The sequence below is a fragment of the Acanthamoeba castellanii genome (assembly GCF_000313135.1).
Source record: "Acanthamoeba castellanii str. Neff unplaced genomic scaffold scf7180000084669, whole genome shotgun sequence".
In the NCBI taxonomy this organism is placed as follows: Eukaryota; Discosea; order Longamoebia; family Acanthamoebidae; genus Acanthamoeba; species Acanthamoeba castellanii.
This window is the reverse complement of record NW_004457554.1, coordinates 372,373-397,514: the sequence shown is the minus strand read 5'-3', so window position 1 is coordinate 397,514 and position 25,142 is coordinate 372,373. Positions and strand designations below refer to the sequence as shown.

Sequence of the window (25,142 nt, the reverse complement as noted above, 5' to 3'; positions counted from 1 at the left end):
AATTAGACACCTGACCTGACTCGCCTTGCTTTGCCAACTGATTGGTCAGTCTCCGCGCGTGTGTCAAGAATCCATGTGGACGTTGATGTTAGTTCTGTGCTGCTGAAGATGAGCACAGCTTCTCCTCTTGGTGCAACCACCACCTGGATGGTTTTGTCGATGATTAAATCATACAATAGTGTTGTTTTTTTAAAAAAAATATAGAAGAGTTATTAGAGTCGGTCCTCGTCACTGTCTTCCCCTGTGTCATCGCCGGAGTAGCCCTTGTCGCTCAGCAGCGGAAGCACTTCCCGGAACGTCTGCTCCAACGCCTGTCGTGTTGTGTGTTGTGTCGTGCGGAGCAACGTTGCGTTAAGCGCCGCCACAAAAATGGCTTCTTAGAAAGCCCGAAAGGAAGGCATACCTTGGCCTTCTTCTTGCCAGGCAGGGTGGCGGTGATGGCGTCGATCACGTCGGGGGCCACGGACACGGCGAACGCGCACAGGATGGTGATCGCCTGGTTTCGATTCACGCGCAGAGACTTGCGGTTGTTTCGCAGGATCTCGGGGATCCCCTGCAGCTGGCCTGCGTTTGATAGACAGCACACGATCAGGCACACGGCATCACACAAACATCGATATCACACGACACACACGACAGACCAGCCAGAAGCAAAAGAAAAAGAAAGCAAAGGAAAGAAGGCAATCCGGGGCCGTGAGAGTGCGTACTGTCCGACATCTGCTTCCTGGCCGCCTTGTCCACGTTTTGGCTCATTTTGAGGCCTGACTCAACATCGAACACGTCGAGCTCCACCGACATCTCCATGACGGGCCTATATTGCCGAGGCGACACAATCACACATTAATACATAAATAACACATCAATACGGTTGGAAATGGGTGGTGCGGGTGTCTGTTGTGTGTGGTGTTCTGTGTGTTGTGTGCGTACCTCTCCTCGACAAGCTCGTCATCGTCGTTGTCCGGCTCCTCACTGGACTTGTCCGACTCCTCGTTGTCCTCCACTCGCTGTCATCCGAGCAATAAGTGAGCAAACAGGCCGGCTCAGGAACAACACACGACACGACACGACACACACACGGGCAGACGGGCGGGCGGGTCCGTACAGCGATGTCGTCGAGGTACTGGACGAGGGACTGCAGGTTTTGGGAGGTGAACGCGTTCATGTTTTGCATGTAGTCCTCCCTGAAACGACGAACGTCAGTCGCCTTTTCCATTTTCAACAGAAACCCATAATAATAATGATAATATAATTAAATAAGAAATGAATGCAATACGAGTAAATAGATACATAAATAAGAAAAATAAGAAAAATATGTGGTCAGCGCACCGGAAGGCGCTGCCGGTGACGATGCCCTGGAGGACCTTCGAGATGAGCACCAGCAGGCGGAGGGAGGCCGTGTCCGGCGGGGAGTCCATGAGTCCGTACTCGAACGAGTCCACGAGGGCCGGGCAGAACAGCCGAAGGAACAGGAAATTGCCCACCGCCATCCGGTAGAACCTGGCGGTGCACGCCCAACAACGTCAGAAACAATAACAACAATGATATAACAACAATAATATAACAACAATAATATAACAACAACAACAGCAATAGCAATAAGCAATAATAGCAATAAAATTATTGATGACGATGCATAATAACAACAATAGAGAAGTGGGGTAAACAAACACAAAGGAGGGGGAGGTGGTACTTCTTGGCCTTGCGTGGGAAGACCTTGCGGATCTCCTTCTTGAGCATCTGGCAGAACTTGCGCAGCTCCCTGCGTCGCACATGCGCGCGCGTGTCGGGTGTCGATCGCGCCCGGGTCAGTTGTGTGTCGTGTTTAGGGAGAAGGAGAGGGGGGGACGAGGGGGTGGCGGTGGTCACCTGGGAAGCTGGGCGCGGAGGAGAAGAGCTTGAAGAGCATCTTCTGCACCACGAGCTCGAGCTGGAGCGTGTTGAGGAGGTTGTTGTCGTCCGCCGTCAGCCGCCTCGGGTCCACCTCCAGATTACTCGACGACTCCGAGAGCTCCAGGTTCTTGTTCTAATAAATGCACATCCAACGCGAGTGTCATGTGAGTCGGGCGTCCATGCGCCGTGTGTGTTGTGTGCGTGTGCGTGTGCGTGTGCGTGTGCGTGTGCGTGTGCGTGTGCGCACACGAGAATATGAACGGGGTTGCGGGTGGGGGGGTGCACCTTGGCGGCGGCGATGTGTTTGACCTCCTGGACGAGCTGGGCGAAGCTGTGCCAGAGGTAGGGCATGGCCTCCACCTTGGACCACACCTTGAACATCGTCGTCAGCGCCGTGTCCTCCCGGAACATGGTCTTGCTCGATCCTGCAGATCGAGAGAAGAGACTCCGTCAGCGAACCTCGTGTGCGTGTGCGTGTGCGTGTGCGTGTGCGTGCGCGTGTGCGTGGCGTGCGCGTGTGCGTGTGCGCAGCGTACCCTTGCGCAGTTCGCGCGCGAGCTGGGCCTGGAGGATGGCAAGCGGTCGCCCGGCGTAGATGTAGGTGAGCATGATCAGCCTGCTGATGCGCACCGTGTCGACTTCGATATGCGACTTCTTGGCGCCGAGAATGAGCGCTTGAGCGAAGTCGGGATCAAGAAGGAGCTGTATGTACACGTGTCGTGCGTGTGTGTGTGTGTGTCAGCAGCGAGAACTTCAAAACAATGCCATAACCCGAGCAAGCTTGCTTAGTGGCAGAGAGCCGTCTTGGTGCGTGTGCGGTGGCGAACGTACGGCGGTGAACTTGGCGAGGCCTTCAGGGTCGTGCTTGACACGCGGGAGCGAGGAATTGGCGGAAACGAACAGCAGCGGCTCGATGGTGGACGCTGTCACGAGTTGGTAGTAGTCCGGCTCCACCAGTTGCTCCTCCTGCAAAGAAAGAAAGACACAGGAAACCGAAGAGAAAAACAATGTTAAATAAAAAAACGTTGGGTCGTGCAAAGGGGTTGGTCGGGTACCTTGTGGCTGCGCCGGTACCAGATCCAGAGGGCGAAGGCGGCGAAGAGGAGGCAGCCCAAGACGACGATGGACGGCACCACCACGACCACGGCCACCACCGCGGTGATCCAGCTGTTGTCCGAGCTCACGGCTGCGCGCGCACAAGCACATTACGCGTGAGCATGCGACGCGAGGCCACACACACACACACACACACACACACACACACACACACACACACATACACACACGGGGAGTGAGGGGGGGCCTTGTGGGTCCGACGTACGCGCAAAGTTGACGGCGTTGTACTTGAGAAGCCATCCCTGGCCTCCGGTGTCGGCGTCGCTTACAAAATTGATGAGCATCTTCGACTCTGGCATGTCGATTGCGCGCGCCACGTCATAGATTGTATGTCAGCGCCGCTGCGGCCGGCCATGAGTGAGCACGATCCGGGGGGGGGGTGAAAGGAAAGTAGTACGGGTGGTGGCGTAGCCGGTGATGTTGGGCGTGGAACCGGTGAACTCGGCCACCATGGGAGAGTTGACCGAGTTGCCATCGTAGATCGACACGTAGTCAAAGCGATACTCCAGGTCAAACAGAGTGAACTCGAATTCGATCCTGCACAAAGTCGGTGAACAAAAAAACGTTACGGGCAATATCAATAGTTTAAAAAAATATGATAATCATCATAATAATAGTGTCGGTAGGAGAGGCGGTGCGGTGCGCACTTCTCGATTTCGGGGTCGGCCGAGAGGTCGATGAGCCAGAAGCAACTGAGACTGTCCTGTGGGGTTGGTCGATACGGCCGATGACATGGGAGGCGGGAAAGGTGTTAGACCGTCAGACGGTTTCGAATCGAAGAAGAAGGAGAAGAGAAGAGAGTGCCTTGTAAATATCGTTTCCGCTGCCATCGGACACCTCTCCCGAGCGAGGGCCCAGCGCAGTGCCTTGTGCGAGGCACGAACCTGACGCACGGGGGGGAGGCCGAACGAAGGTCAGACCCGCAAACTTTTTCCAAGTGTGGAGTTGGGGCAGGAAGGCCTACCGGCCGAGTAGACGGCAGCCCAGCCCTGGGCCGCCTTGTTGCCGTTCGTGTGGAAGTGCACCACAAGCTCATCACCCTCGTGCCGAATCGGGTCTGTACACGGCAGAGATAATAATAATATGAATAATGATAATAAATGTACAAATAATATTGTAAATATAACATTGAATTTTAGCAACAAGAGGCTAATTAAAATCGTTAACTACGGAGAGTGGCGCACTGGGGATGGAGGAGCCAGAGTAGCGCGCCAGCTGTTGGTCCTTGACGCCGCCCACACTGCATACACGCCACCAATCGGTGTGGGTGAGGATGTGAACGAGTGTGGAATGAATGGAATGTGGCTGCGGCTACGTACGCGGCCCAGATAGCGACGTAGTCGCCTTCGGCCACGTCAAACTCGGAGAAGTAGAGGTTGATCTCGCCCACGGGCGGCGTCGGGCTGATCCACCACTCGCAGTCCAGGTTGTTCGGGTACGTGTTCCCGGCCGAGCCGTCGGTGAAGTACTTGCGGTTGTCCGTGAGATTGGTCCGCCCCGCGCACCCCGCTGGAAATTATTGCGTTGAGTCCGTGAGCGCTCACGCGGGAGGGGGAGGGGGAAGAGAGAAGACGATGACGATGACGATGACGTACTCTGGTCGATGAGGGTGAAGGAGGCATTGAAGCCCTGGTCTACAATCGACTTGTCAGAGGCGAAGCGCACGTAGAGGGAATCGCTGGTGCTGATGATCGTTTCGTCGATGGCGCCCGTGTAGATGGCCACCAGTGGCGCTGTGTGTGTCGATACGCACACCGCCAGCCCCAGCCACCACCGATGAGCCACATTCTTCCCGGATGCGTTACATTCCACGAATGCATTCGTTTCTCGACACACACGCAAAAATGAGGCCCTGGGGGGGGGGTACCGTCTTCCGACGTGCCGTCGCGCACGAACACGAAGTCGAAGTTCTCCTCGAGGTTGCCTTGGACAGCCAGGGACACCAGCTTGTTCGATTGCCCTGTCCATCACACGCGCACGCGCACCACACGCAACCGAGTCGGTCGAGGAGGTCACGCCATCATCGGCCGACACACACACGTGTACACGCGGCAACGAGGTACCTCCGACGAGGAAGGCGCAATCCGAGCGTTCGATGTAGTCGGCCACCCAGCCGCTCCCGTCGCTAAAGGACCCCGCGCTCTGCCTGAAGGTCTGAACTCCCTTTAGGCAACCCCCTGCGAGCAGCAGCACCGCACGACACACGGCATTCATGAGTCCCGTTTGTGCTGCAGTGGTGGGGTGGCGGGGGAGCCGGCGAGTGGGTGGATGGGGAGCGGGTACCGGCTTGGAAGAAGGCCCCGAGGTTCTTGGCGGCGGTCGAGGTGCCCACGAAGTGGATGTAGAGGGGCTCTCCCGGATTGGAGCTGACCACCTGCGACGCGCTCTCCTCATAGGGACCAGTACGGCTACCATAAAACATGCGCGCGCGCGCACACACACACACACACGCACACACCGCACACACCGCATACACCGCACACACCGCAGACACGCAGTCAAGTGAGAGGAAAGCGAGATAGAAAGAGAAGGAGGAGAAGAAGAAGAAGGGGGAAGTGAAGGGCACCTGAAGACCTCGGGGGCGGAGGTGGAATTGCCGGCGTAGAAGGTGACCGAATCGCCGCTGCCCAGGAGGAGGATGTCAATGTAGACGAACACCTGCCGTTGTGTCGTCGAGTTGCTCTCGTTTTTCGAGTTCCCTGTGCACATCGCCACACCAGTCTTATAAGACTTATGCAAAATAAAAAGGATAAATAATAAGAGAATATTCGCGAATAATGGACAAATGATGAAAAGCGTGGTACCGTTATACTTAGGGTAGAGGACCCAGGTGCAGTCGAGAGAGTCGGTGAGAGCATTGTGGTCCTGGGTGGGGAAGCGGGCAAGGGCGTTGAAGATGGCGTCAGGCATTTCGAGCGATCCATCGAGGGCGAAGTAGCCAGCAGATTCTGTCCACACCACCCCGCTTCCGCTACACGGGCTGTCCGCTCCCGCCCACGTCGATCCTCCCACTACTCGCCCCAATCCAAATCCATCAAAAATGTGAAAATCACGTCAAAATTGCAATTTCCAACGTCCATGGACAGCAGCAGGAGGGAGTAGCGCACCTAAGAAGAGGATCACGAACACAAACATCATCTTAATTGTTGAACGGCCGGTCGTCAAGCCCAATCGAGGGGGCAGTTGTGGAGTTCTTCCAGCACGACTCGCGTGCGCCACCGAGTCCGGTTGTCTTATTTGGTGCCGGGTAACGATCGGCAGATTCGGAAGCCAAGAACCACTTGCGGACGCGCAATTAAAGAAAGCAACCAACCGGGTCCAGCCGAGAAACTTCAAACATCCGGTACGGCACGACGAAGGCAAAGCCGACTAGTAGCCGCCCTGGGCACCGAAGAGTTGGGCGATGCGCGCGTTATTGGGGTTGGGCGCCGGAATCCAGTCGGGCCGGCTCTGCAGCAGCCCGTTCCACACGTCGCCAGCCTGTCCCGCGTGTGCGATTGTGCGTGTGCGATTGTGTGTGCGATGGTGCGTGTGCCACAACACCAAAAGGGTACCTAGTGAGCGAGGGCCTCGCGCTCACGCGTGCGGCAACAAAACGTGTCTGTCGGTGTGGAGTGGCAACGTACGATGAGGTAGTGGCCGATCTGACTCGGGTGGAAGCCGTCGATGGGCTCGATGAGGTCGGCGGCCTGGCCGCCTCGCTGCTCCCACTGCTGAGCGATCTGGGCGAGCGGGAAGGGGGTGTAGGCCGTGTCGAAGTGCTTGAAGGTGCTGTTCTTCGAGATCTGCAGCAGCACGTCGCTCAGCTGGGCAGCGCGGGTCGACGCAGCGTTGCGGATGGTGGCATTGGGGTTCAGCCTGAATGCAACACACAGCGACCACCCACACCGCACCCCCACAACCAAATGTGTCAGAAAACGCGTGTGCGGTGCGTGCGGCGAGGCGCGTACCACTGCCAGCAGGGGTTAATGCCGATACAGGCCAGCCACGAGTAGACGTCCTCGTAGGGGCGGCCGATGGGGTTCATCCGCGCGTGCAGCGTGTCCCACAGGAAGCGGCCATCCACCAGCTGATGATGGTGGTCGTCGTGATGAGGTGGCCAACACAATCAATCAGCATCGGCGGAGCCCAATCGAAGCTAAAAAGAACGAAAGAAAGAACGAAGACGGGTGGACGGAGAGAGAGAGAGTACGCCGACGAGGAGGAGGTGGCTCCCGGCGGGCAGCACGCCAGAGTCGAGGTACTTAAGGGTGCTGATGACGTTGCTCGTAAAGTCTGCCACCGAGGTCATCTGCACAACGCCCATTGCGAGCATGTCAGCAAGACGAGAAGTCAGGAATCAGAGGCGGGTGCGGCGTAGGTTGCGTCATCCATCCACGTACGTGGTCGAGGTTGGGGCGCTGGCTGCAGATGTCGTTGCCGATGTTGGCGTACACGGCGAGGACGGGCTGATCGAAGCTGTCGTTTCGCGCCACAGTGGGCACGATGCTCTTGAGCTTCAGCGAATTGGCGCCGTTCACGGCCACGTTCTGGTAGTCGCGGTGGTTGCAGAGGTTCTGCTTGCGAAGGCGCAGATAGAGCGAGTCGACGAACGGATCCTCCACGTGACCGGTCACCCTGTGCCGCCGCATACGACACACGACAGACGACAGACGACACACGACGACACACACCAATCACATGTGAGCCGGTGGTTCGCTCTTTTTGGTCAGTAGAGAAGCAAGCAGGGCACCAGCTTTTGTGCGGCCAGTCGAGTTCGTTGGTGGCTCCGAACACCAGGTCGGAGTAGGTCGTGGAGTTGATGTACTGGCCCTCGAGCCACTCGGGCTTGATGCTGAAGTGGGCCTGGTTGGGTGGAATGTGAGTCACGCACGCGTCATTAGTTGGAGGGGTCAGAGAGCGCATACGGCCGCGCTGTCGCCGAAGATCACGGCGCCCATCTGCTGACTGTTGGCGCACAGGAGGTCCTTCCATGGCCGGCCCGACGTGGGGTCCACTCCGTTGATGCCGTTGCAGTTGTAGTCCGCGCTTTCCTTGCCCTGCACCGCGACCACGACCACATCATCATTGGTTGGTCTCGTGATCGTGAATTGCGACGACGACGACGACGACGACGAAGAAAAGTGCCGTACCGAGGGAGCCGCCTTGCGGCCGGGGTACACATTCGGATCATGGTCGTCGCAATCCTTGCCGCGCCACGAGGTACCGCGCAGGGTCGCAAACGCTGCACGCACACGCACACACAACACAAGACGCGACACACCAAGGGCGTTAAAACGTCGGCCTTATGAGTGGAGATGGGTGCTGATGCGCAGGAAGTACTGGAGAAGCGGTCGTCGTCATCGTCGACGAGGGGCAGGTGGTCCACGACGGGGTCGGCGCGCACGGACCGGCGAGGAGTGCGGGCGAGCTTGTCGAACAGGGCCAACAGCTGGTCCCTCACGCCCTCCTCTGTTGCGCCACACCCGTCGACATAAAACAAGTTAGCGAGAGTTCACCGCACACACGTGTGCCCACCAAGGCAGAGCGGAGCGGGACTCACCTCGGCTAACGCGAGCGGAGGCTGAAGAGGAGGCGTTGTTCCGGGGGAAGAGAACACACTCGGGCTTGTCGCAAATACGCAACCCATTGATGCACACCTCGTCCTGCATTATAAATATTTTTTAAAAAAAGGAATAAAATTAATAAAAAGATCAGGGACAAAGAACGAAGCGGCTTGTCCTTCGTGAAGACGAAGACGGGCGTAGCGCCGCACGTACGGGAGTTGAACCGGCCACGTAGTAGTTGAGGATGATGGGGCCGGCTACGAAGACGATGTCCTCGCACGTGCGCTGGTACTCCTGCGGGAACAGGTAACACACCTGCGCGCGTATTGTCCGGAGGTGAGGTACCAACGGAGATGAAAAGAGGAAAAGAAAGAAGACGAAGCGGAGGGAGGAGAAGGGGGGGGGGGAAGAATGAATGGCCACCTGCTCAAGGGCTTGGCCCATGTCATTGCCGTGAGTGAGAGTGTACTCGAACAGCGTGTTGGTGATGATGGTGCAGTAAAAGCACGTCCACCCATTGCCCTCCACACGCGCCGGAAGCGACGCGAACGTGAGGGCGGCGATCACCACCAGCACGACAAGGCCCTTCATCTTCCTCCTCTTCCAGCGGCAAATACAGAGATAGAGAACGGCAAAGGCGATTTCTAATTGCCGCATAGTTTAAATTTTCCTCCTTATTTTCCGCGTGTCGCCGCGTAGGCCTGACGTCACACGTGTAGAAGTGGCGATCTTTGCGGGCTGCGAATCTCAATCCACAGATCAACACCTCTCTCTACACAACGCATCTCGGCACCGCAAGAGCCAGCTGCACGGTAGCGCCTTTGTTCGTTTTCTACTTGAGCATCTCCTTTATTACTCTCTCGCTACTCGCTAGCAGCGCGCAGGCTTCCACCACGAGGCGCGCTTCCGGCTTCAGCTTTTCTTCCACTTCTCTCAAGAGCCCCCTCACCACCTCTTCGGGCTCCTACGCTCGCCGCCTCTACAGTCCGCACAACTCTGCAGACATGACCGAAACCGCTACCTTTGGCGCTGGATGCTTCTGGGTACGCAGCCCTCCACACACGAAACCCTGGACCCTCGCGAGCAAGTACATCAATTTGCTGAAGATGGAATCTGTGATTACTGTGTAGGGCGTGGAGAAGTTCTTCCGGAAGGAGTTCGGCTCTGCCCTGGCGAGTACCGAGGTCGGCTACGCTGGCGGTGACAAGTCCAGCCCCACCTACCGTCAGGTTTGCGATGGCGACACCGGCCACGCCGAAGGTACCGACTACATGCACCCTCTTCCCACCCCTCCACCTCCTTCTCTCGTCTCCTCCCCCATTGCTTACCACTTTGCTGGTGCCTGGGCAGTGGTGAAGCTCGAGTTCAAGAAGGACGCCGTGGACTACGCGAGCCTCGTCGAGTTCTTCTTTCGCATTCATGACGCCTCCACCGTCGATCGCCAGGGTACTCCCTTCACCGCTTGACCTTGCCAGCGCTTGATGTCGTCGGCGCAGGCAGACCGACCATCTACTGACATTCGTGCCGCGCGTGACGTCAGGCAACGATGTGGGCACCCAGTACCGCTCGGTGATCTTCTACCACACGCCCGAGCAGAAGAGTGCGTTTCGTTTTGTTGCGCGAAAGTGAAAGTGAACACAGCAGCGATCTGACGTCAGACATCGTAACGTGGGAGCGCAGAGGTGGCAGAGGAGGTGAAGGACAAGGTGCAGAAGGAGCACTACCCGCGTACTCCAATCGTCACTCAGATCGTCCCGGTGGGCCAATACTGGTCGGCCGAGGTACGCCACGCGCGTGCACTCGCGAGTGAGTGGGCGTGCAATATGTTTGTCGATGGTGATGGCCTTCCTCACGCGCATGTGTGTCTCTTCGATGTCAACAGGACTACCACCAGCTCTACCTGGAGAAGAACCCCAGCGGCTACTGCAACCACCGACTCCGCTGGTGAACCACCACAGATCGGCCCGTTTGGCTATTGTCGCCACGCAGCACGCTTTATTAATTTCATACACACCCAACTCGCATCATCCTTGCGACGTGGCGGCCTCTTCCTCCTCCGTGTTTGTCGCCGCCGCCGTCGTCGGCGGTGCGCTTCGCGTTGTGGGTGCGGGCAGCGGCTCCGGCTCTCGGCCTGTGATTGCCGGCAGCCACTCCTTACGGTACACCGTCGTAATGTTGATCTGTGCCCACAACCCATCAGCCACGCACGCACACCCACACGCACGCACCGTGGCACGTCTGCTCCTAGCTGGGGGCACGTACGAGCTCGAGCGGCGTAATGGACGAGCTGCCGTGGAGCTCCCGCTCGAAGGCATCGAGCTGTTCCATGAACCCTCCGTTCGGTCTACACACGACACACACCCCACAAACACCACACACACACGAGTCAGTCTCTCAACGCGCCGTGCTTTTGAGTCTGTTTCGAGTCTCTCAGGCGAAGAGAATCGTGAGCGCACCGCACGCTGGTGCGTCGCTGCTTGACGTGGATGAAGGCCTGCTTGAGGGTGAGGCCGTGTGCGTGCATGAGGTAGGCCATCACCACCGACGCCGAGCGCGACACGCCCGCCGTGCAGTGCACCAGGATCCTGCCACCCCCCTCCCTTGACCCTTCTATAGAAGAACAACATATCAACATATCAACATATAACGTTAATTAACAGTGAAGCACAGGGTGCACACGTGTGTGCTCAACTTTAACCTAAAAAGAAAAACATGAAGTGGGCGGTGGGCACCGATGAAGGCGATGGCGCGTGCGAAGTGGGTGGAGAGGGCCTCGCCGGGCAGGTCGTCGACGTTGATGTGGAGATGGTGGGCGGGTCCGAAGGCCTCCCTGGTGCGGCGCGGGAGGATGTCCGTAACGGTGAGCACATGCGTGATGCTTCGCTCTCGCAGGCGCTCCACGGCGACGGCAGCGCGGGCACTGCCAAGGAAGAGGAAGTCCGGCACCACCTCATGCATTTCCACAGTGACTGGTGCGACAGGCTTGAGCCTCACCCACTGGTCCATTTAGTATCTTCTTTTATTTTATCATCTTTCTTTCTTTTGCAAGGTTCTTTTTCTTGTTTGCGGCAGCCGAACAACACTCTTTCCACACACCAACAACAAACCTTCATTAAAGTTATTGTATGGCTGCTAGGCTGTGTAAGTTGGTGTGAATGTAGTAAATACACACCACTTAGCATATATCTATTACTGCAACAAGAAGGATGCAAGGCGAATGGGTGGGGCCAGCCTCCCTCTCACTTGCGGGAGTTGTGGGCCAGGTGCTGCACTAGTTTCATCTGCAGCCATCGGTTGGTCAAAAGGTGAGTGGGGCGGTGCCAATATGATGATGATGATGATGCAGAGGAAACATACCTGGTCACGGCTTCCAAATCCAATATACGAAAAATACCCTGGTGGTGGTGGTGGACAAGCGTCAGGCGAGTTGGCTTTACGAGCCTGCACGTTGGGCGGCTCGTGTGTTGTGTGTGTTGTGTGTGTGGTACCTGTGATTGAGCCCCATTTCTCGAAAATGTAGCCGATCGTCTGCTCCATGACCTCGGGCGGCGTCCCGTCGAAGCCCGCGTTGAGTCCCTTGGCCTGGTTTTCCGCCGTGATGCGGTCCATCACGGGCGACAGGAAGATCTCCGATTGGTGGTAGTTGGTGATGATGTCCTGGGCGTCCACTCCGCAGCACAGGAGGATGAGGGCCGTGATCAACCCTGCCACCACCCACGCCACCACCACCACGCTCGGAAAGTGAGTGTGTCGTGTCGTGTCGTGTCGTGTCGTTGGTCGTGTCGTGTCGTTGGTCGGTGCGGTGAATTGGGTACCCGTTCGATCCTTGCCCGATGAGCAGTGGTACATGATGGGGTAGTTGGACGAGTTGGCGCAAATTCGGAGCACCTGGGCGATCTCTTCCTTGCCGTACACCAGCATCAGCTTGTTGAGCCCCAGCAGACCCTGGTGGTGACACGGCACACACAACGCACACAGCACACAACGCACACGCAACACGACACGCGCGTGTGTTAGGATGGACCGCATTGGATTGGGGCAGACGGGAGCGCAGGCTCACCATCGGGTTCATGGCCTCCTCGGCGAATATTTCGGTGGGCGTCTTTTCGGAGCCGTAGACGACGGCCTTGACCATGTTCATCTTGGTGCCCCACTTGGAGGGCAGGAAGAGGCCCATGATCTTGAAGCTCTTGTTCATCAGCGGAATGTTGTACCTGTCGTACAACAAGGTTGGTACACGAAATAGAAAGTGATAAAAATAACAAATAATCATTCTAAAACAATAAATAAAACAAAAAGGGAATGCGAGATATGCGGGTGTGGAGCGTTTGCCTTTTGCAGGAGGACGGGTCCATGAAGGTGCCCTTCTTGATGCGCGGGTAGACGGCATCGACCACGGGGTCGAGCGGATCGCTCATCCGTTCGTCCTTATTTCTACACCGCCGCCACCACGACACACACACACACCACACACACCACACACACACACACCGCACAAACACACACCACACGAAGTGGATGTGTGAGGAGATGTCAAGCGAAGAGGCAAGAGAAGGGAGAAGGGGTGAGAGGAGTACCGGAAGTCGATCATGGTCTTGACCTGCACGAACTCCTTGAGGTAGAGGAGACTCTTCACCACGTCGACGTGGTCCACATCGCCACGCGACAGGCACGCCGACCTGAATATTCTCTGCGACGCCACCTTCACTCCGTGTTTTGCGCTCTGCGTAGCCTCTGCAACACACGACACACACGACACACACGACACACACGACAAACGACACACGTGACGAAGGTCCGAGTGAGTAACGATCGTTTGTCGCGAGCGGACGGCGAGGCTGGGCGACGCTCGCACCGGAGAGGTCGCGGAAATTGTAGAGCTTGCGGCCGACGATGGTGTCGCGGTTGATGGCGGTCCGCCCGTCGCGGTAGAGCTGCTCGAGGGACCGCATGAGCGCCCACGTGTCGGGCGGGCTGACCGGGAACGGGAAGTCCGGCAGCTGCTCCTCCTCGTCGGTCTTTGTGTTGCCCTCGGCGCGGGTCTCCCGCCGGTGGCCCACGTCCACGTCGGCCGCCGCCGCGGGGCAGGGCGAGCCGGGCGGCAGGGCCGACGACAGGCGCGAGCTGCCGTAGAGCCGCGGCGGCGGGAAGTGGGCCACCTCGAACGGATTGGACTTGGCTTCTTTGCTATGACGATGAAATTGGTGGTGGTGGTGATGGTGCTGCTCTTGATCGTGTTGGTGGTGGTCGTGGTGGCGATGCAGGTGTCGAGGCCGATCGAGTTCGCCGATGACGGACTCCTCGGTGCGATCCGGGAAGTAGAGCACCGCGTGCGAGGCCGTCTTGTCGGCGGCTCGACGCTCGCGCACCCGCGCCATCCTGTTCCTTCTCTTCTCGCCTGCGCATGCTTCCAATCCTTCATCGGCAGCCTCTGCAACACACAACCACGACCAACGACATGGCACGGCACGGCACGACACGACACGACACGACACGACACGACACGACACGACACGACACGACACGACACGACACGACCAACGACACGACACGAGGAGGTGAGCGCGATGATGGTTACATTGTGCGGAAATGGTGAGACTATAAGAGAGGAAAGAGTACCGCAAAGCGGCGGCAGGCGAGGCGGGCGATCGGGCTGCGCGGCGGAGGAGGAGGAGGGGAAGGCCCGCTCGATGGCGGCGAGCGACGAGTGGGCCGGCGGGGTCATGGGCGGCAGCGCCGGTGCGCTCTCCGCGCGCGCCAGGCCGGGTGCGGACGTTGACTGTGCTGGTGCGGCTCCTGCTGCTGCTGCTGCTGCCGTAGCTCCTCGAGCGGGTGCTCGTGCTGGTACTGGCGCTGGTACTGACGGTACTGCTCCTGGCGCGCGTGGTGCTGCTGCTGCTGCGGGTTGTCGTAAGCTCCGCTAGTGCGGGCGTGCGGGCGCGTGGTGGCGGCCGAGGCCTGCGAGACCAGCGCACCGGCTGCGCCTTGGGTCCCAGCGAGCAGCAGCAGCGGCGGCTCGGCGAAGGCCAGGTGGGGCGTCGGCCCGCCCTGGTGGTCTCCGTCGTCGATGCCCTGCGCACCCAGGGGTTAGCACGCTGGTCGACAAAAAAAGAGCCACAAGAAGAAGATCGGGGGTCGGAGGTGAGGGTAGGTACGAGAGGTGGCTGCGGGCGATAGCTGCGAGCTGCTGGTGCGGTGGCGGCGGCGGCATGAAGAAGGACAGAAGAGGCGTCAGCAAAATTGCCGCTTCTCGACCGCGGGCGTGCGGGCGGGGCCGCGTTAAACATGATGTTGAGGTTGGGATTATTGGAGTGGCACTGGTGGTGGTGATGGTCGGTCTTCTCGTGTGTTGGCTCGACCCACGGAGCACCGCACGCATCACCCCGAGCAGCGGCACCACAAAAATTAAGAAACCAATTTTTCGAGCCGTGTGACTCCTTTTCTTTCCTTCCTTTGATTTTCTTTTGTGTAAGAGGCTGTGGGGTACCGAGGCGTCGGGCGAGGAGAGAGGCGAGGCGTCGTCGATGGTGATGAGGGGCGCCCTGGCTTGGCGCAAGTTGGCCTCGGTATGGTAGCGATGCGGCTTCAGGCGATGGCGATGGGGTCGCTCGTCGTCCCCCGTGTCCACCTGCGCCTCCTCGTCGCTGCGCCGATGGCGGTGGCGATGGTGGTGCTTCTTGTCCTCTACTTCTCCATCGGCTCGAGCACTGTGATGATGGTGCCCGTCGCCGCTGGCTCGCAGGAAGGACTTGAGCTTGTCGCGCCTTCGCTGTGGCGGTGACGGGTTGGGCGAGTCCGAAGCGGAAGACCACCCGAGGTCCGCCCCGCTCGCGGCGGGCAGTGTCCTCTTCTCCGCTGCTACTGCTGCTGCCGCTACTCGCGGATGGAGTCGAGGCGAAGAGGGAGGCGGCAAGGAGGGCAGAGGTGGAGGAGTGCTCGGATGGCCCTTTGTGGAGGAGGTCGCGCATGCTGAACGTGCGGCGCTTGCCCGCGGTGCGCCATGAAGATGCTGAAGAGGAGGAGGAGGAGGACGACGAGGAGGACGAAGAGCTGGTGGCAGTGGGCGAGCGAGAGCGCGAGCGCTGGCGGTGCAGTTCGTTGTCCGACTTGCGGAGCTGGCGCCGGTTCGGCGGGACCAGCAGCGAGGAGGACTCGCGAGTGAGCTCGGGCTGCTCGGCGTCTGCTGTTCGAGGCGCGAACATGCTTAGGGTCGGGATGTGGTTACTGATGGTGCGTGCGGTGGATGTGTGTTGGTGTACCGCTCCCTCGTTCTGTGTGGCTCTCTGTGGCTCTCTGGGCAGTCGACGCAGAAGGCAGCGTGCGGGGAGAACAGAACCAAGCGCCAGGAAAACCGGACGCAAGTCACGCGAAGCGTTTGCAACTTTTTTGATCCATTCCTCGCATTCCGGCCTACGGCTCTTGACTTCGGCCAAAAAATGATTGGATTAATCCAAGGCTTGCCCGCACCAATCATCAAAAAGCCTAGGAACATTACCTCGAAATTTCCGGGTAAATAGAAGTCGGTCCGCGGGACATTCGGGTAGGCGATCAATTTTTCCTGCCACCGTCCCTTGCAGCAAGAGAACGCAAGCGAGGATTTGAGCAGTACTTGTCACCGCCACACTCATCTAGGTCCAGCTTGCACGTACGGCCGTACATCTTTTCTTCCACGCCGCAACAGCCGAAGCGCAAGGTCTAGAAAGGATGAGCAGCTCTTCTTCGTCCTCCGAGGAGTACGAGCTGGCGACGTACGAGGAAAACGACAAGCCGGCGCACAAAAACAACAAGCAAGTGTCGGACGACGATGAGGGCGAAAATGAGGACGAAATGGGCAGGGCGGCCCTCTACGAGGACGACCAGGAGATGGCGATCGTGAGCAAGTACGCCAAGGTCAACCAGCCGTGCCCGTTCTCGCAGCACCCGCCCAAGCATCACATCAATCTCGAGTGGCGCAACATCAACTACAAGGTGGTGTTCCCCATGCCGCCCAGCAACCTCTTCGTCAAGCTCCTCCTCAAGCTCCCCATCCCCGACATGATACTCAATCTCTTCAAGAAGAAGATGGAGATGCCGATTCTCAACAACGTCTCCGGCAGCGTTCGTTCGGGCGAGCTCATTGCCATCATGGGGCCGACCGGGTCGGGCAAGACCACGCTGCTCAACGTGCTCGCGCGGCGCATCAAGCTCAACGTCACCGGCGACATCCTCGTCAACGGCGAGCCGGTGCAGGGGCGCAGCTCAAGCGACGCATGGCCTACGTGCTGCAGGACGACATCTTCTTCCCCAACCTCACGGTGCGCGACACCATCTCGTACACGGCCTACCTCAAGCTGCCCAAGTCCCTCTCCTGGAAGGAGAAGCGCGAGAAGGTGGACGAGATCCTCACCGAGCTGGGCATCCAGCGGTGTTCCAACACCATCGTGGGCGGCGGCTGGGTGGTACGTCACACCCACCACTCCACCCTCGTCACTCGCCGTTCTCTTTTTTTTTGTATTTTGTATTTTTCTTCTTTTTCGTTTGTTCTCCTTTTCTGTTGTGCTGGCTGGCACTGTCAGGGGTGTCTGACGTGCGGCCGCAAAGAAGGCGAAAAGCGTGCCTCGGCTAATTGTCTACTGGTGGTAGCACAGCTGTGTGTCGTGCCACCATTTTCCTTTCCTTTCACGTGCTTCTCTGCCCGGGTTATATTTTTTGCCGGATTTGGCGTAACTCCACCTGTGTGTTTTCTGTTGCAATGTGCGGGGACTCGTCGCACTCAACTAACGGGCTCGGCGTGCTGATGTGCAGCGTGGTGTCTCCGGCGGAGAGCGCAAGCGAACCAACATCGCCAACGAGCTGGTGGCCAACCCGTCCCTCATCTTTCTCGATGAGCCCACCTCCGGTACGGCCCGGCCTTTTGATTGGTTCTGCGGCCCCGATTACATGCGACCGGAGCTTTGAACTAACTCCGCGCATTAAATCATCACCAACAACGACAACATCATCAACACCGCGTCTCTCCTCTCTCTCTCTCTCTCTGCCTCTATATTCATCTAGGCCTCGACTCTTCGACGTCGCTCGGGCTGATCGTCTCCATGAAGAATCTGGCCAAGAGCGGCCACACCGTGGTGAGCACCATCCACCAGCCCTCCTCCTCCATGTTCCTCATGTTCGATCACGTTCTCCTCCTGGCCGAAGGTACCACACCTCCCCCCCAGAGCTTTCCAAAGCACGCCAAACTGTCCACCACAACCGGTCGACCGGTTTCTCACTCTTGTTTTTCGTCATCGCGTGACGCCAGGCGGCTTCGTGGTCTATTCCGGCACCGCGTCCGGTGTGCTCTCCTACTTTGCCAAGCTGGGCCTCCACGCCCCGCCCCATTACAACCCCGCCGACTTCATGTGTACGCAGAGCACGCACACGCACCACCGCACACGCACGCACGCACTAACTCTTTCTCGTTTGGGGGCAATAGTGGAGGTGGTGACGGCGAATGAGACGGTCAAGGACGGCAAGTCGGTGAAACAGATGCTGATCGATACCTATGCCGAGAACCAGAAGACGATCGAGGGCAAGCGACCACCGATCACCATCGGCGACGAGGAGCGCAGCGCCGTGCACGACATCAAGAAGGGTCCCAAGTACAACACGTCCTTCCACGCCCAGATGTTGGTCATGGCCATGCGCGCCTTCAAGCAGCGAAGGGGCGACATCCTCAACTGGATGCAGACCTTCACCATCGTCGCCATCGCTATCCTCTCGGGCCTGCTCTGGTTCCAGATGGACATGAAGGGTAACCACCCTTGTCTTCACCCCCCCCTCGTGCTGCTTGTTTTTTCGTTTGTTTCGTTTCGTTTCGTTTGTTTTGTTTTTTGTGGTGGGCTCACCCCCATTTCTCCTGTGCGCAGAAAGCGCCCTGGGCGACAGGACCGGTTTCTTGTTCTTCACGACCATGTTCTGGATCATGCAGCCCTGGTTCAACGCCCTCTACTCCTGTACGCACCCCTTCAGTGCCCTCGTCGCCCGCTGACTGCGTTGTGTCGCTCACATTCTCTCTTTTCTTTTCATCTCTCGTTCTCTCTCGCGCGCGCAGTCCCGCCCGAACGCGCGGTGCTGACGAAGGAGCGGGCCGGGGGCAACTACCGGCTGTCGGCCTACTTCCTGGGCAAGACCGTGGCCGAGACCCCGCTCGAGCTGGTCCTCCCGTTCATCTCCTCCGTCATCTCCTACTGGATGGTGGGCCTCTCCGACTACTTCCCGAACTTCATCTTCTACGTGGTGCTCGTGTGGCTCTTCACCCTCATGGGCGGATCGATCGGCCTCTTCATCAGCGCCACGGTGCTCGACGTCAAGAAGGCCCTCACCCTCACCGTCATCGTCGTGCTCGGGTCTGTGCTGCTGGGCGGCTTCTTCATCTCGGCCGAGAACCTGCCGGTGTGGATCGCGTGGGCGCGGTGGATCTCGTTCATGAAGTACGCCTACGAGGCCGTGCTCATCAACGAGTTCGACCTCTCGCAGGGCCAGACCTTCACCCCGTCCAACCCCTCGGCCTACACCGAGATCACCGACCCCGCCACCCAGCGCATCACTGGTACCGCCCACCGCCCACCACCCACTCTAGCAACGACGTTGCTGACCTGTCACTGGCCTTCTTCAGGTTCGATGATTCTGGACAAGTACGACGTGGAAACGAACATCTGGGGAGACATCATCTTTTTGGTGGGCGTCATCCTGGTGTGCCGCACGCTGGCCTACCTCTCCCTCCGCTTCCTCAACAAACCGCGCATGTAAATCATCATCATCACCGCCACCGTCATCGCCTCACCCGGCAAGAGCGATCAGCTTTTTTTGTCTCATTTTGTCGAAACGCAACAACACGCAACGTTCAACCCCAAACCGCTGCGACGTTCTCCAGATTTGCCGTTCTGTCGAAACCATCAACCTCCAGTGATCACGGTCGGCGTGATGCCTGGCGAGACACATAGGAGCCAACCTCGGCAAGAAAAGCAGCAGCAGCACCATGGCATCGGAGTGGTGGCAGTCGAGGGCGCAGGGCACCATCCACACCCGCAACTGCGTGCTCCTCGCACACCAGCCGAGGCTTCAACAACCATACGCACCAGGGAACGAGGAAGCGGAGGAGAGGAAGGAGCGCAAGAAGGCGCGGGCGGTGAGGGACGCCCTGCGCGACCCCGCCCACTACTCGCGCTGGTGGCCCTCCGACCTCACTGTCGCGCCACTGGCAGAGCAGGACTGTCGGACATCACCACCAGGCGGTGCCGAGCAGCCGACCCGCATCCGCGTGTGCAGCCCCCTCGGGGCCTGCTGGGAGGGCGTGGTACCAGCACAGTTGACACCTTCTCTCTACTCGCCGCGGCTGATGTATTTTATTTTGGGGGGGAGGGAGGATGGTCACAGCTGGAGAGGGAGGAGGTGGTGGCGGGGGCGGGGGTGCGGCAGGAGTGGGCCTACGACAGGGGAGCCTTCCGCGGACGCGGGGTGTGGAGTGTGAGCCCCGCCCCATCCCTCTCGCGCTGTATGGCGAGCTCCTCCTCGGACGCTGCCCACCCCGGCCAGTCTGTACGGGAGCACGATCGCCACCACAACACCAGCTGCGGAGAGGCCGCAGAACACAACAAAGAAGGCGATGGAGAGCTGCAGCACTGGTGCGTGTGCTACGAGGCGGACCTGGAGGCCCAGGGGCGAGCGCGGCTCGGCATGCGGCTGGGACTCGACCTGGCGCACATGCAGGCGCGCGGAACGGACGACCTCCTCTCCTCCCTTTCCGCGCTGGCGGAGCGCAGCGTCTCTTCGGCAAAGTAGTACTTGGGGTCTTTACATTCAAATATGTAAATAATGATAATCACACGAATTAACCCCCCCAAGCTCCTTTTGTCACTTCTTTTCTCCGAGTAAAAAAGCTATTGGTGGACGAAAGCAAGCTAGTGTGTGGCTCGCAATTCTGCCGTGAATTTTGAAGAAACCCTGATGGTGGAAGCTTTTTGGGGGTTCGGGGAAAGAATAATGCCCTCGGGCGGTACGGTGATCTCGCCGGGCACAGCGGCGCGTTCTTCGTACTGGTCGCGCAGACGAGAGTGTGAGTACAAAAAGAGGCGCAAACAACTCAGTGCCCGCAACAGAACTAAAGGCGCACAAGGCTCTGGGACATGTCTTCTTCCTCGTCGTCCTCTGACGGTGAGAGCGTGGAGCTGCAGGACTGGGCAGGGCAGCGAAAGATCCGGGATGTAGAGGCTGGTCTCGCGGACGGAGGAGATGATGCCAGCGGCGGCAAGCTGCCCCACCAGCATGGCCTCGTGGTGGGCGGAGATGAGGAAAACGGGCTGGGCGTGGTGAGCAAGTACGCCAAGGTCAACCAGCCGTGCCCGTTCTCCGTTCATCCGCCCAAGAGCCGCTACAACCTCGAGTGGCGCAACATCAACTACAAGGTGGTGATCCCCCTGCCGCCCAGCAACCTCTTCGTCAAGCTCCTCCTCAAGCTCCCCATCCCCAACACCATCGCCAACTACTTCAAGACCAAGAAGGAGGTGCCCATCCTCAACAACGTCTCTGGCCGCGTAGCCGCCGGCCAGGTGGTGGCCATCATGGGGCCGACCGGGTCGGGCAAGACCACGCTGCTCAACGTGCTCGCGCGGCGCATCAAGCTCAACGTCACCGGCGACATCCTCGTCAACGGCGAGCCGGTGCAGGGGCGGCAGCTCAAGCGACGCATGGCCTACGTGCTGCAGGACGACATCTTCTTCCCCAACCTCACAGTGCGCGACACCATCTCGTACACGGCCTACCTCAAGCTGCCCAAGTCCCTCTCCTGGAAGGAGAAGCGCGAGCGCGTAGAGGACATCATCACGGAGATGGGCATCCAGCGGTGTTCCAACACCATCGTGGGCGGCGGCTGGGTGGTACGTCACGTCCTTCCTCCTACAACCCGCGTAGAACCAACATTCCTTGCATGCCAACCGTTGTTCATATGGTAACATCACGTGATGTGCAGCGCGGAGTGTCGGGTGGCGAGAGAAAGCGAACCAACATCGCCAACGAACTGGTCAACAACCCCTCGCTCGTCTTCCTCGACGAGCCCACCTCGGGTCTCGATGCCGCTACGTCGCTCGGGCTGATCGTGACGCTGAAGAACCTGGCCAAGAGCGGCCACACCGTGGTGACCACCATCCACCAGCCCTCCTCCTCCATGTTCATGATGTTCGACAACGTGGTGCTGCTGGCCGAGGGCGGCTGGGTCGTCTACTCGGGCAGCTCCGCCGGGGTGCTGCCCTACTGCGCCCGCCTCGGCCTCCACTCGCCGCCGCGCTACAACCCGGCCGACTTCATGCTCGAGGTCGTCACATCGACCGAGACAATCGCCGACGGCCGCACCGTGCGCCAGCTGCTGATCGACACCTACGCCGAGAACGAGGCCAAGCGCGGCGATGGCGATGGCTCGTCAAAGGCGAAGCCGGTCCAGCTCGATGACGAAGAGCGCGAGGCGGTGCGGGACATGAAGAAGGGCAAGAAGTACCCGACGAGCTTCTTTGCGCAGACGTGGGTGATGGCGGTGCGGTCGTTCAAGCAGCGGCGACACGACATCCTCTCGTGGATGCACCTCATCCAGATCGCTCTCATCGCGCTCCTGGGCGGCCTGCTCTGGTTCCAGATGGACAAGAAGGAGTCGGCCATCGGCGACCGCACCGGCTTCCTCTTCTTCTCCACCATGTTCTGGATCATGCACACGTGGTTCCTCTCCCTCTTTGCCTGTACGTCGCCACCTCCCCCCCCCACCATTCCGCACATTCCATTCATTTCTAATTCGAACACGACACACACGACACACACGACACACACACTACACACGACACCCGACACTACACACGACAGTTCCGCCAGAGCGCGCGGTGCTGACGAAGGAGCGAGCGACGGGCACGTATCGGCTGTCGGCCTACTTCTTGGGCAAGACGCTGGCCGAGACCCCGCTCGAGCTCATCCTCCCGATCCTGTTCTCGTGCATCTCCTACTGGATGGTGGGCCTCTCCGACTACGCCGGCAACTTCTTCTTCTTCGTCCTCATCATGTGCCTCTTCGTCCTCATGGGCAACAGCATCGGCCTCTTCATCGGCGCCACGGTGCCCGACGTCAAGAAGGCCCTCACCATGTCCGTCATCGTCGTGCTGGGCTCGGTGCTGCTGGGCGGCTTCTTCATCGCGCGCGAGAACCTGCCGGTGTGGATCGCGTGGGCGCGGTGGATCTCGTTCATGAAGTACGCCTACGAGCTGGTCCTCATCAACGAGTTCGCCCTCTCGCACGACCAGACCTTCACCCCGGCCGCGACGCGCTCGGCCTACAACTCGGTGGGCGCGCCCATCACGGGCGGCCAGGTGCTGGACCACTACGGCGTGGAGACCAACTGGTGGGGCGACATCATCTTTGTGGTGGGCGTCATCCTCGTCACCCGCCTGCTCGGCTACCTCTCCCTCCGCTTCCTCAACAAGCCACGCATGTAAAATCTAGTACTCTTTTTTTTTGACAATTATTATTGAATGTGAAACCGGCAACGCGCGTTTAGTGGGGCACCATGGGCCGCTCGGGTAGGGGCGCGGCCAGGCCGGCCTCGCGCGCACTGGTGTCGTCCGTGGGCTCCATGGCCTGCTTGACCTCGCCGGCCACCTCCTCGCTTGGAGCGCCAGCGGGGAGCGAGTTGAGCGGACTCCGCTCGTTGGCCTTGCGCAGCGCCGCCAGCATCAGCTCCCTGCACGCATTTAGCACAAGGGCGAGTGAGCCACCCAAGAAGCGTGCGGCGTGTGCGTGTGCGTGCGCAAGAGAGAGAGAGAGAGAGCGAACGCACCAGAAGGCAGGCACATCGACGCGCTGGGCGACGTGCACATTGCGTGGCTTGAGGCTCATCTGCCACACATCCACCACGGTCTGTCCATAGCTGAGCTCGCTGCTCGTTTCTGCAGCCCCCCCCCAAATCACATCCTGACAGGGTCAGATGGCCAGCGTGGGGCGGGGACAACCACCACGGCCGTCATCATTTGATGATCGCAGACGAACCGATGTCGACTCGCAGCAGCTTGGTTTGGAAAATGGACGGGTCGCTGTGTGGAAAGGATGAGCTTGGTCGACAAGGTGGTCGGCGGCAGATGAGAAAGAGAGGGGGGGGGCAGGGAAGCTTACATGACGTAGGCGATGGTGAGGGGGTCGTGCAGAGGAGGGAAGTCGAAGAAGAAGATATCCTTGTAGGTCTGGGCGAAGAATTGGAGAAGGTCTATCATGAGGCGGCCGAAGGGGGAGTCGAACGCCTCCAGCGCCTTCACCACCTCGTCCGTCACCAGGCACGTGTGCGTCACCTGCCAGAAAATACACACAACACGCAACACGCACATAACACGACACACGCACACACATCATTCAAACGATGGGCAAATCGAGTGAGTGCCGAGCGCGCTGCCGAGCGGAGGGGCGATTGGGAATCACCTCGAGAGGGACTTGCACGAGCTTAACGCCGCACTCAAAGACCACCTTGGCGGCCTCGGGATCGCACTGGCACCCACTCAAAGCTGTGAGCATTCCGCGCATTCCATTGCTTGGGCACTCTGGCGCGATACCTGGATGTTGAACTCGGCGACGGGTCCGGTGTTGCCGATGCCCATGGCGCCGCCCATGAGCACGATCTGCGCGAGCTTGGCCTTGACCTCGGGGAACACCATCAGCAGCAGCGCCACGTTGGTCAGCGAACCGGTGGCCACCAGCACCACCTCCCCGTCGCCGTGCTGCGAGATCACGTCGTACATGTGCACGATCGCTGATGACGATACGTATGTTCACACGACACACACGACACACACGACACACACGACACAATCAGCATTCCGATTGATGATTCGCAGGGTACCTAAGGTCTGAGAGAGTGCACCTTTTTTGGGGATGAGGCGGCCGACGGGCGGCAGGTCGGGCACCTCCTGGCCGGAGCGAGTGCCCAGCCCGCTGGAGCCGTGGATCTCCGGACACACCTTGCTCTCGCGCATCAACGGCGCCCCCTGGCCCATCACCACATCTGCACGACACATGACACACGACACGACACACACGACACAACGCCACACGACCGCACACACGCGTAAAGCAGTGTTGGCAAGTGACGGCGGTGTGGGGGGAAAACAGGGAGGGCAAGACCGCGGTGTGTACCGACGCCCCGGATGTCGGCGAGGGAGAGCACGCGGAGGGCGTTGACGGTGGTCTTCTCCACGGTCTGGTTGCCGGCCACTGTCGATAGGCCCAGCAGCTCCACGCTGGGGCTGTGGCCGGCCAGCATGATCGCCATCGCATCGTCATGCCCTGCCCCGGCGACACCACCGATTTGATCTCACGTCAGATCCTTGAATTAAATTAAAACGGAAAAAAAGGTCAACACGTACCGGGGTCGCAATCAAGCCAAATCTTTGTCCGGCCCATAGGTGGTTGGTAAAATGATTTCTATGCGTACAAGATTGTTAATTGCGTGTTTTCCTTTCTGCCTGGAAAAAACGGTGTGCTAGAAATATCAATTTCAAGCGCCGACCAAGCGCGGTGTGCGAATCGACTGGAGCTTGTCACCACCCTGGGCAG

At 59.1% G+C, this 25,142-nt stretch overlaps 9 protein-coding genes across 9 annotated transcripts; 4 read left to right on the top strand and 5 right to left on the bottom strand.

Annotated features, from left to right (window-relative positions):
* Nucleotides 1-212: 212 nt before the first annotated feature.
* ACA1_113870 (CUB domain containing protein) lies at nt 213-5,916 on the bottom strand (the record flags this gene model as incomplete). Its single annotated transcript, XM_004342102.1, has 26 exons — nt 213-311; nt 404-564; nt 708-811; nt 928-1,004; nt 1,103-1,181; nt 1,327-1,497; nt 1,691-1,759; nt 1,867-1,874; nt 1,916-2,023; nt 2,176-2,315; nt 2,427-2,592; nt 2,722-2,856; nt 2,946-3,076; nt 3,212-3,298; nt 3,404-3,543; nt 3,654-3,709; nt 3,844-3,890; nt 3,971-4,063; nt 4,191-4,246; nt 4,326-4,515; nt 4,602-4,739; nt 4,874-4,966; nt 5,070-5,183; nt 5,290-5,414; nt 5,573-5,705; nt 5,811-5,916. 26 exons carry the CDS (start codon nt 5,914-5,916, stop codon nt 213-215), a joined length of 2,826 nt encoding a protein of 941 aa, XP_004342151.1.
* Nucleotides 5,917-6,375: 459 nt separating this feature from the next.
* Nucleotides 6,376-9,143, bottom strand: ACA1_113860 (acyloxyacyl hydrolase; the record flags this gene model as incomplete). The annotated part of the gene is made up of 12 exons (XM_004342101.1): nt 6,376-6,486; nt 6,633-6,864; nt 6,957-7,075; nt 7,199-7,297; nt 7,389-7,623; nt 7,781-7,851; nt 7,914-8,045; nt 8,139-8,230; nt 8,329-8,457; nt 8,549-8,651; nt 8,766-8,867; nt 8,976-9,143. The coding sequence occupies 12 exons, from the start codon at nt 9,141-9,143 to the stop codon at nt 6,376-6,378; spliced, it is 1,593 nt and encodes a 530-aa protein (XP_004342150.1).
* Nucleotides 9,144-9,556: 413 nt separating this feature from the next.
* On the top strand, nt 9,557-10,500 carry ACA1_113850 (peptidemethionine (S)-S-oxide reductase; the record flags this gene model as incomplete). The annotated part of the gene is made up of 6 exons (XM_004342100.1): nt 9,557-9,595; nt 9,683-9,812; nt 9,903-9,998; nt 10,093-10,152; nt 10,233-10,333; nt 10,435-10,500. The coding sequence occupies 6 exons, from the start codon at nt 9,557-9,559 to the stop codon at nt 10,498-10,500; spliced, it is 492 nt and encodes a 163-aa protein (XP_004342149.1).
* A 76-nt stretch (nt 10,501-10,576) lies between these two features.
* ACA1_113840 (dual specificity phosphatase) lies at nt 10,577-11,558 on the bottom strand (the record flags this gene model as incomplete). The annotated part of the gene is made up of 4 exons (XM_004342099.1): nt 10,577-10,732; nt 10,815-10,896; nt 11,009-11,159; nt 11,285-11,558. The coding sequence occupies 4 exons, from the start codon at nt 11,556-11,558 to the stop codon at nt 10,577-10,579; spliced, it is 663 nt and encodes a 220-aa protein (XP_004342148.1).
* A 233-nt stretch (nt 11,559-11,791) lies between these two features.
* ACA1_113830 (uncharacterized protein) lies at nt 11,792-14,763 on the bottom strand (the record flags this gene model as incomplete). Its single annotated transcript, XM_004342098.1, has 11 exons — nt 11,792-11,833; nt 11,910-11,947; nt 12,041-12,256; nt 12,368-12,497; nt 12,613-12,766; nt 12,900-12,986; nt 13,130-13,286; nt 13,408-13,739; nt 14,172-14,510; nt 14,532-14,624; nt 14,708-14,763. The coding sequence occupies 11 exons, from the start codon at nt 14,761-14,763 to the stop codon at nt 11,792-11,794; spliced, it is 1,644 nt and encodes a 547-aa protein (XP_004342147.1).
* A 1,493-nt stretch (nt 14,764-16,256) lies between these two features.
* Nucleotides 16,257-19,319, top strand: ACA1_113820 (ABC2 type transporter superfamily protein; the record flags this gene model as incomplete). Its single annotated transcript, XM_004342097.1, is given in 9 exon segments — nt 16,257-16,775; nt 16,790-16,990; nt 17,337-17,430; nt 17,586-17,726; nt 17,830-17,931; nt 18,004-18,321; nt 18,437-18,538; nt 18,622-19,119; nt 19,186-19,319. 9 exon segments carry the CDS (start codon nt 16,257-16,259, stop codon nt 19,317-19,319), a joined length of 2,109 nt encoding a protein of 702 aa, XP_004342146.1.
* A 229-nt stretch (nt 19,320-19,548) lies between these two features.
* On the top strand, nt 19,549-20,351 carry ACA1_113810 (uncharacterized protein; the record flags this gene model as incomplete). The annotated part of the gene is made up of 2 exons (XM_004342096.1): nt 19,549-19,866; nt 19,947-20,351. 2 exons carry the CDS (start codon nt 19,549-19,551, stop codon nt 20,349-20,351), a joined length of 723 nt encoding a protein of 240 aa, XP_004342145.1.
* A 344-nt stretch (nt 20,352-20,695) lies between these two features.
* On the top strand, nt 20,696-23,038 carry ACA1_113800 (ABC2 type transporter superfamily protein; the record flags this gene model as incomplete). Its single annotated transcript, XM_004342095.1, has 3 exons — nt 20,696-21,445; nt 21,538-22,294; nt 22,416-23,038. 3 exons carry the CDS (start codon nt 20,696-20,698, stop codon nt 23,036-23,038), a joined length of 2,130 nt encoding a protein of 709 aa, XP_004342144.1.
* A 58-nt stretch (nt 23,039-23,096) lies between these two features.
* On the bottom strand, nt 23,097-24,989 carry ACA1_113790 (purine nucleosidase; the record flags this gene model as incomplete). Its single annotated transcript, XM_004342094.1, has 9 exons — nt 23,097-23,283; nt 23,380-23,488; nt 23,589-23,632; nt 23,712-23,884; nt 24,024-24,077; nt 24,143-24,339; nt 24,430-24,591; nt 24,723-24,872; nt 24,953-24,989. 9 exons carry the CDS (start codon nt 24,987-24,989, stop codon nt 23,097-23,099), a joined length of 1,113 nt encoding a protein of 370 aa, XP_004342143.1.
* Between the last annotated feature and the right edge of the window lie 153 nt (nt 24,990-25,142).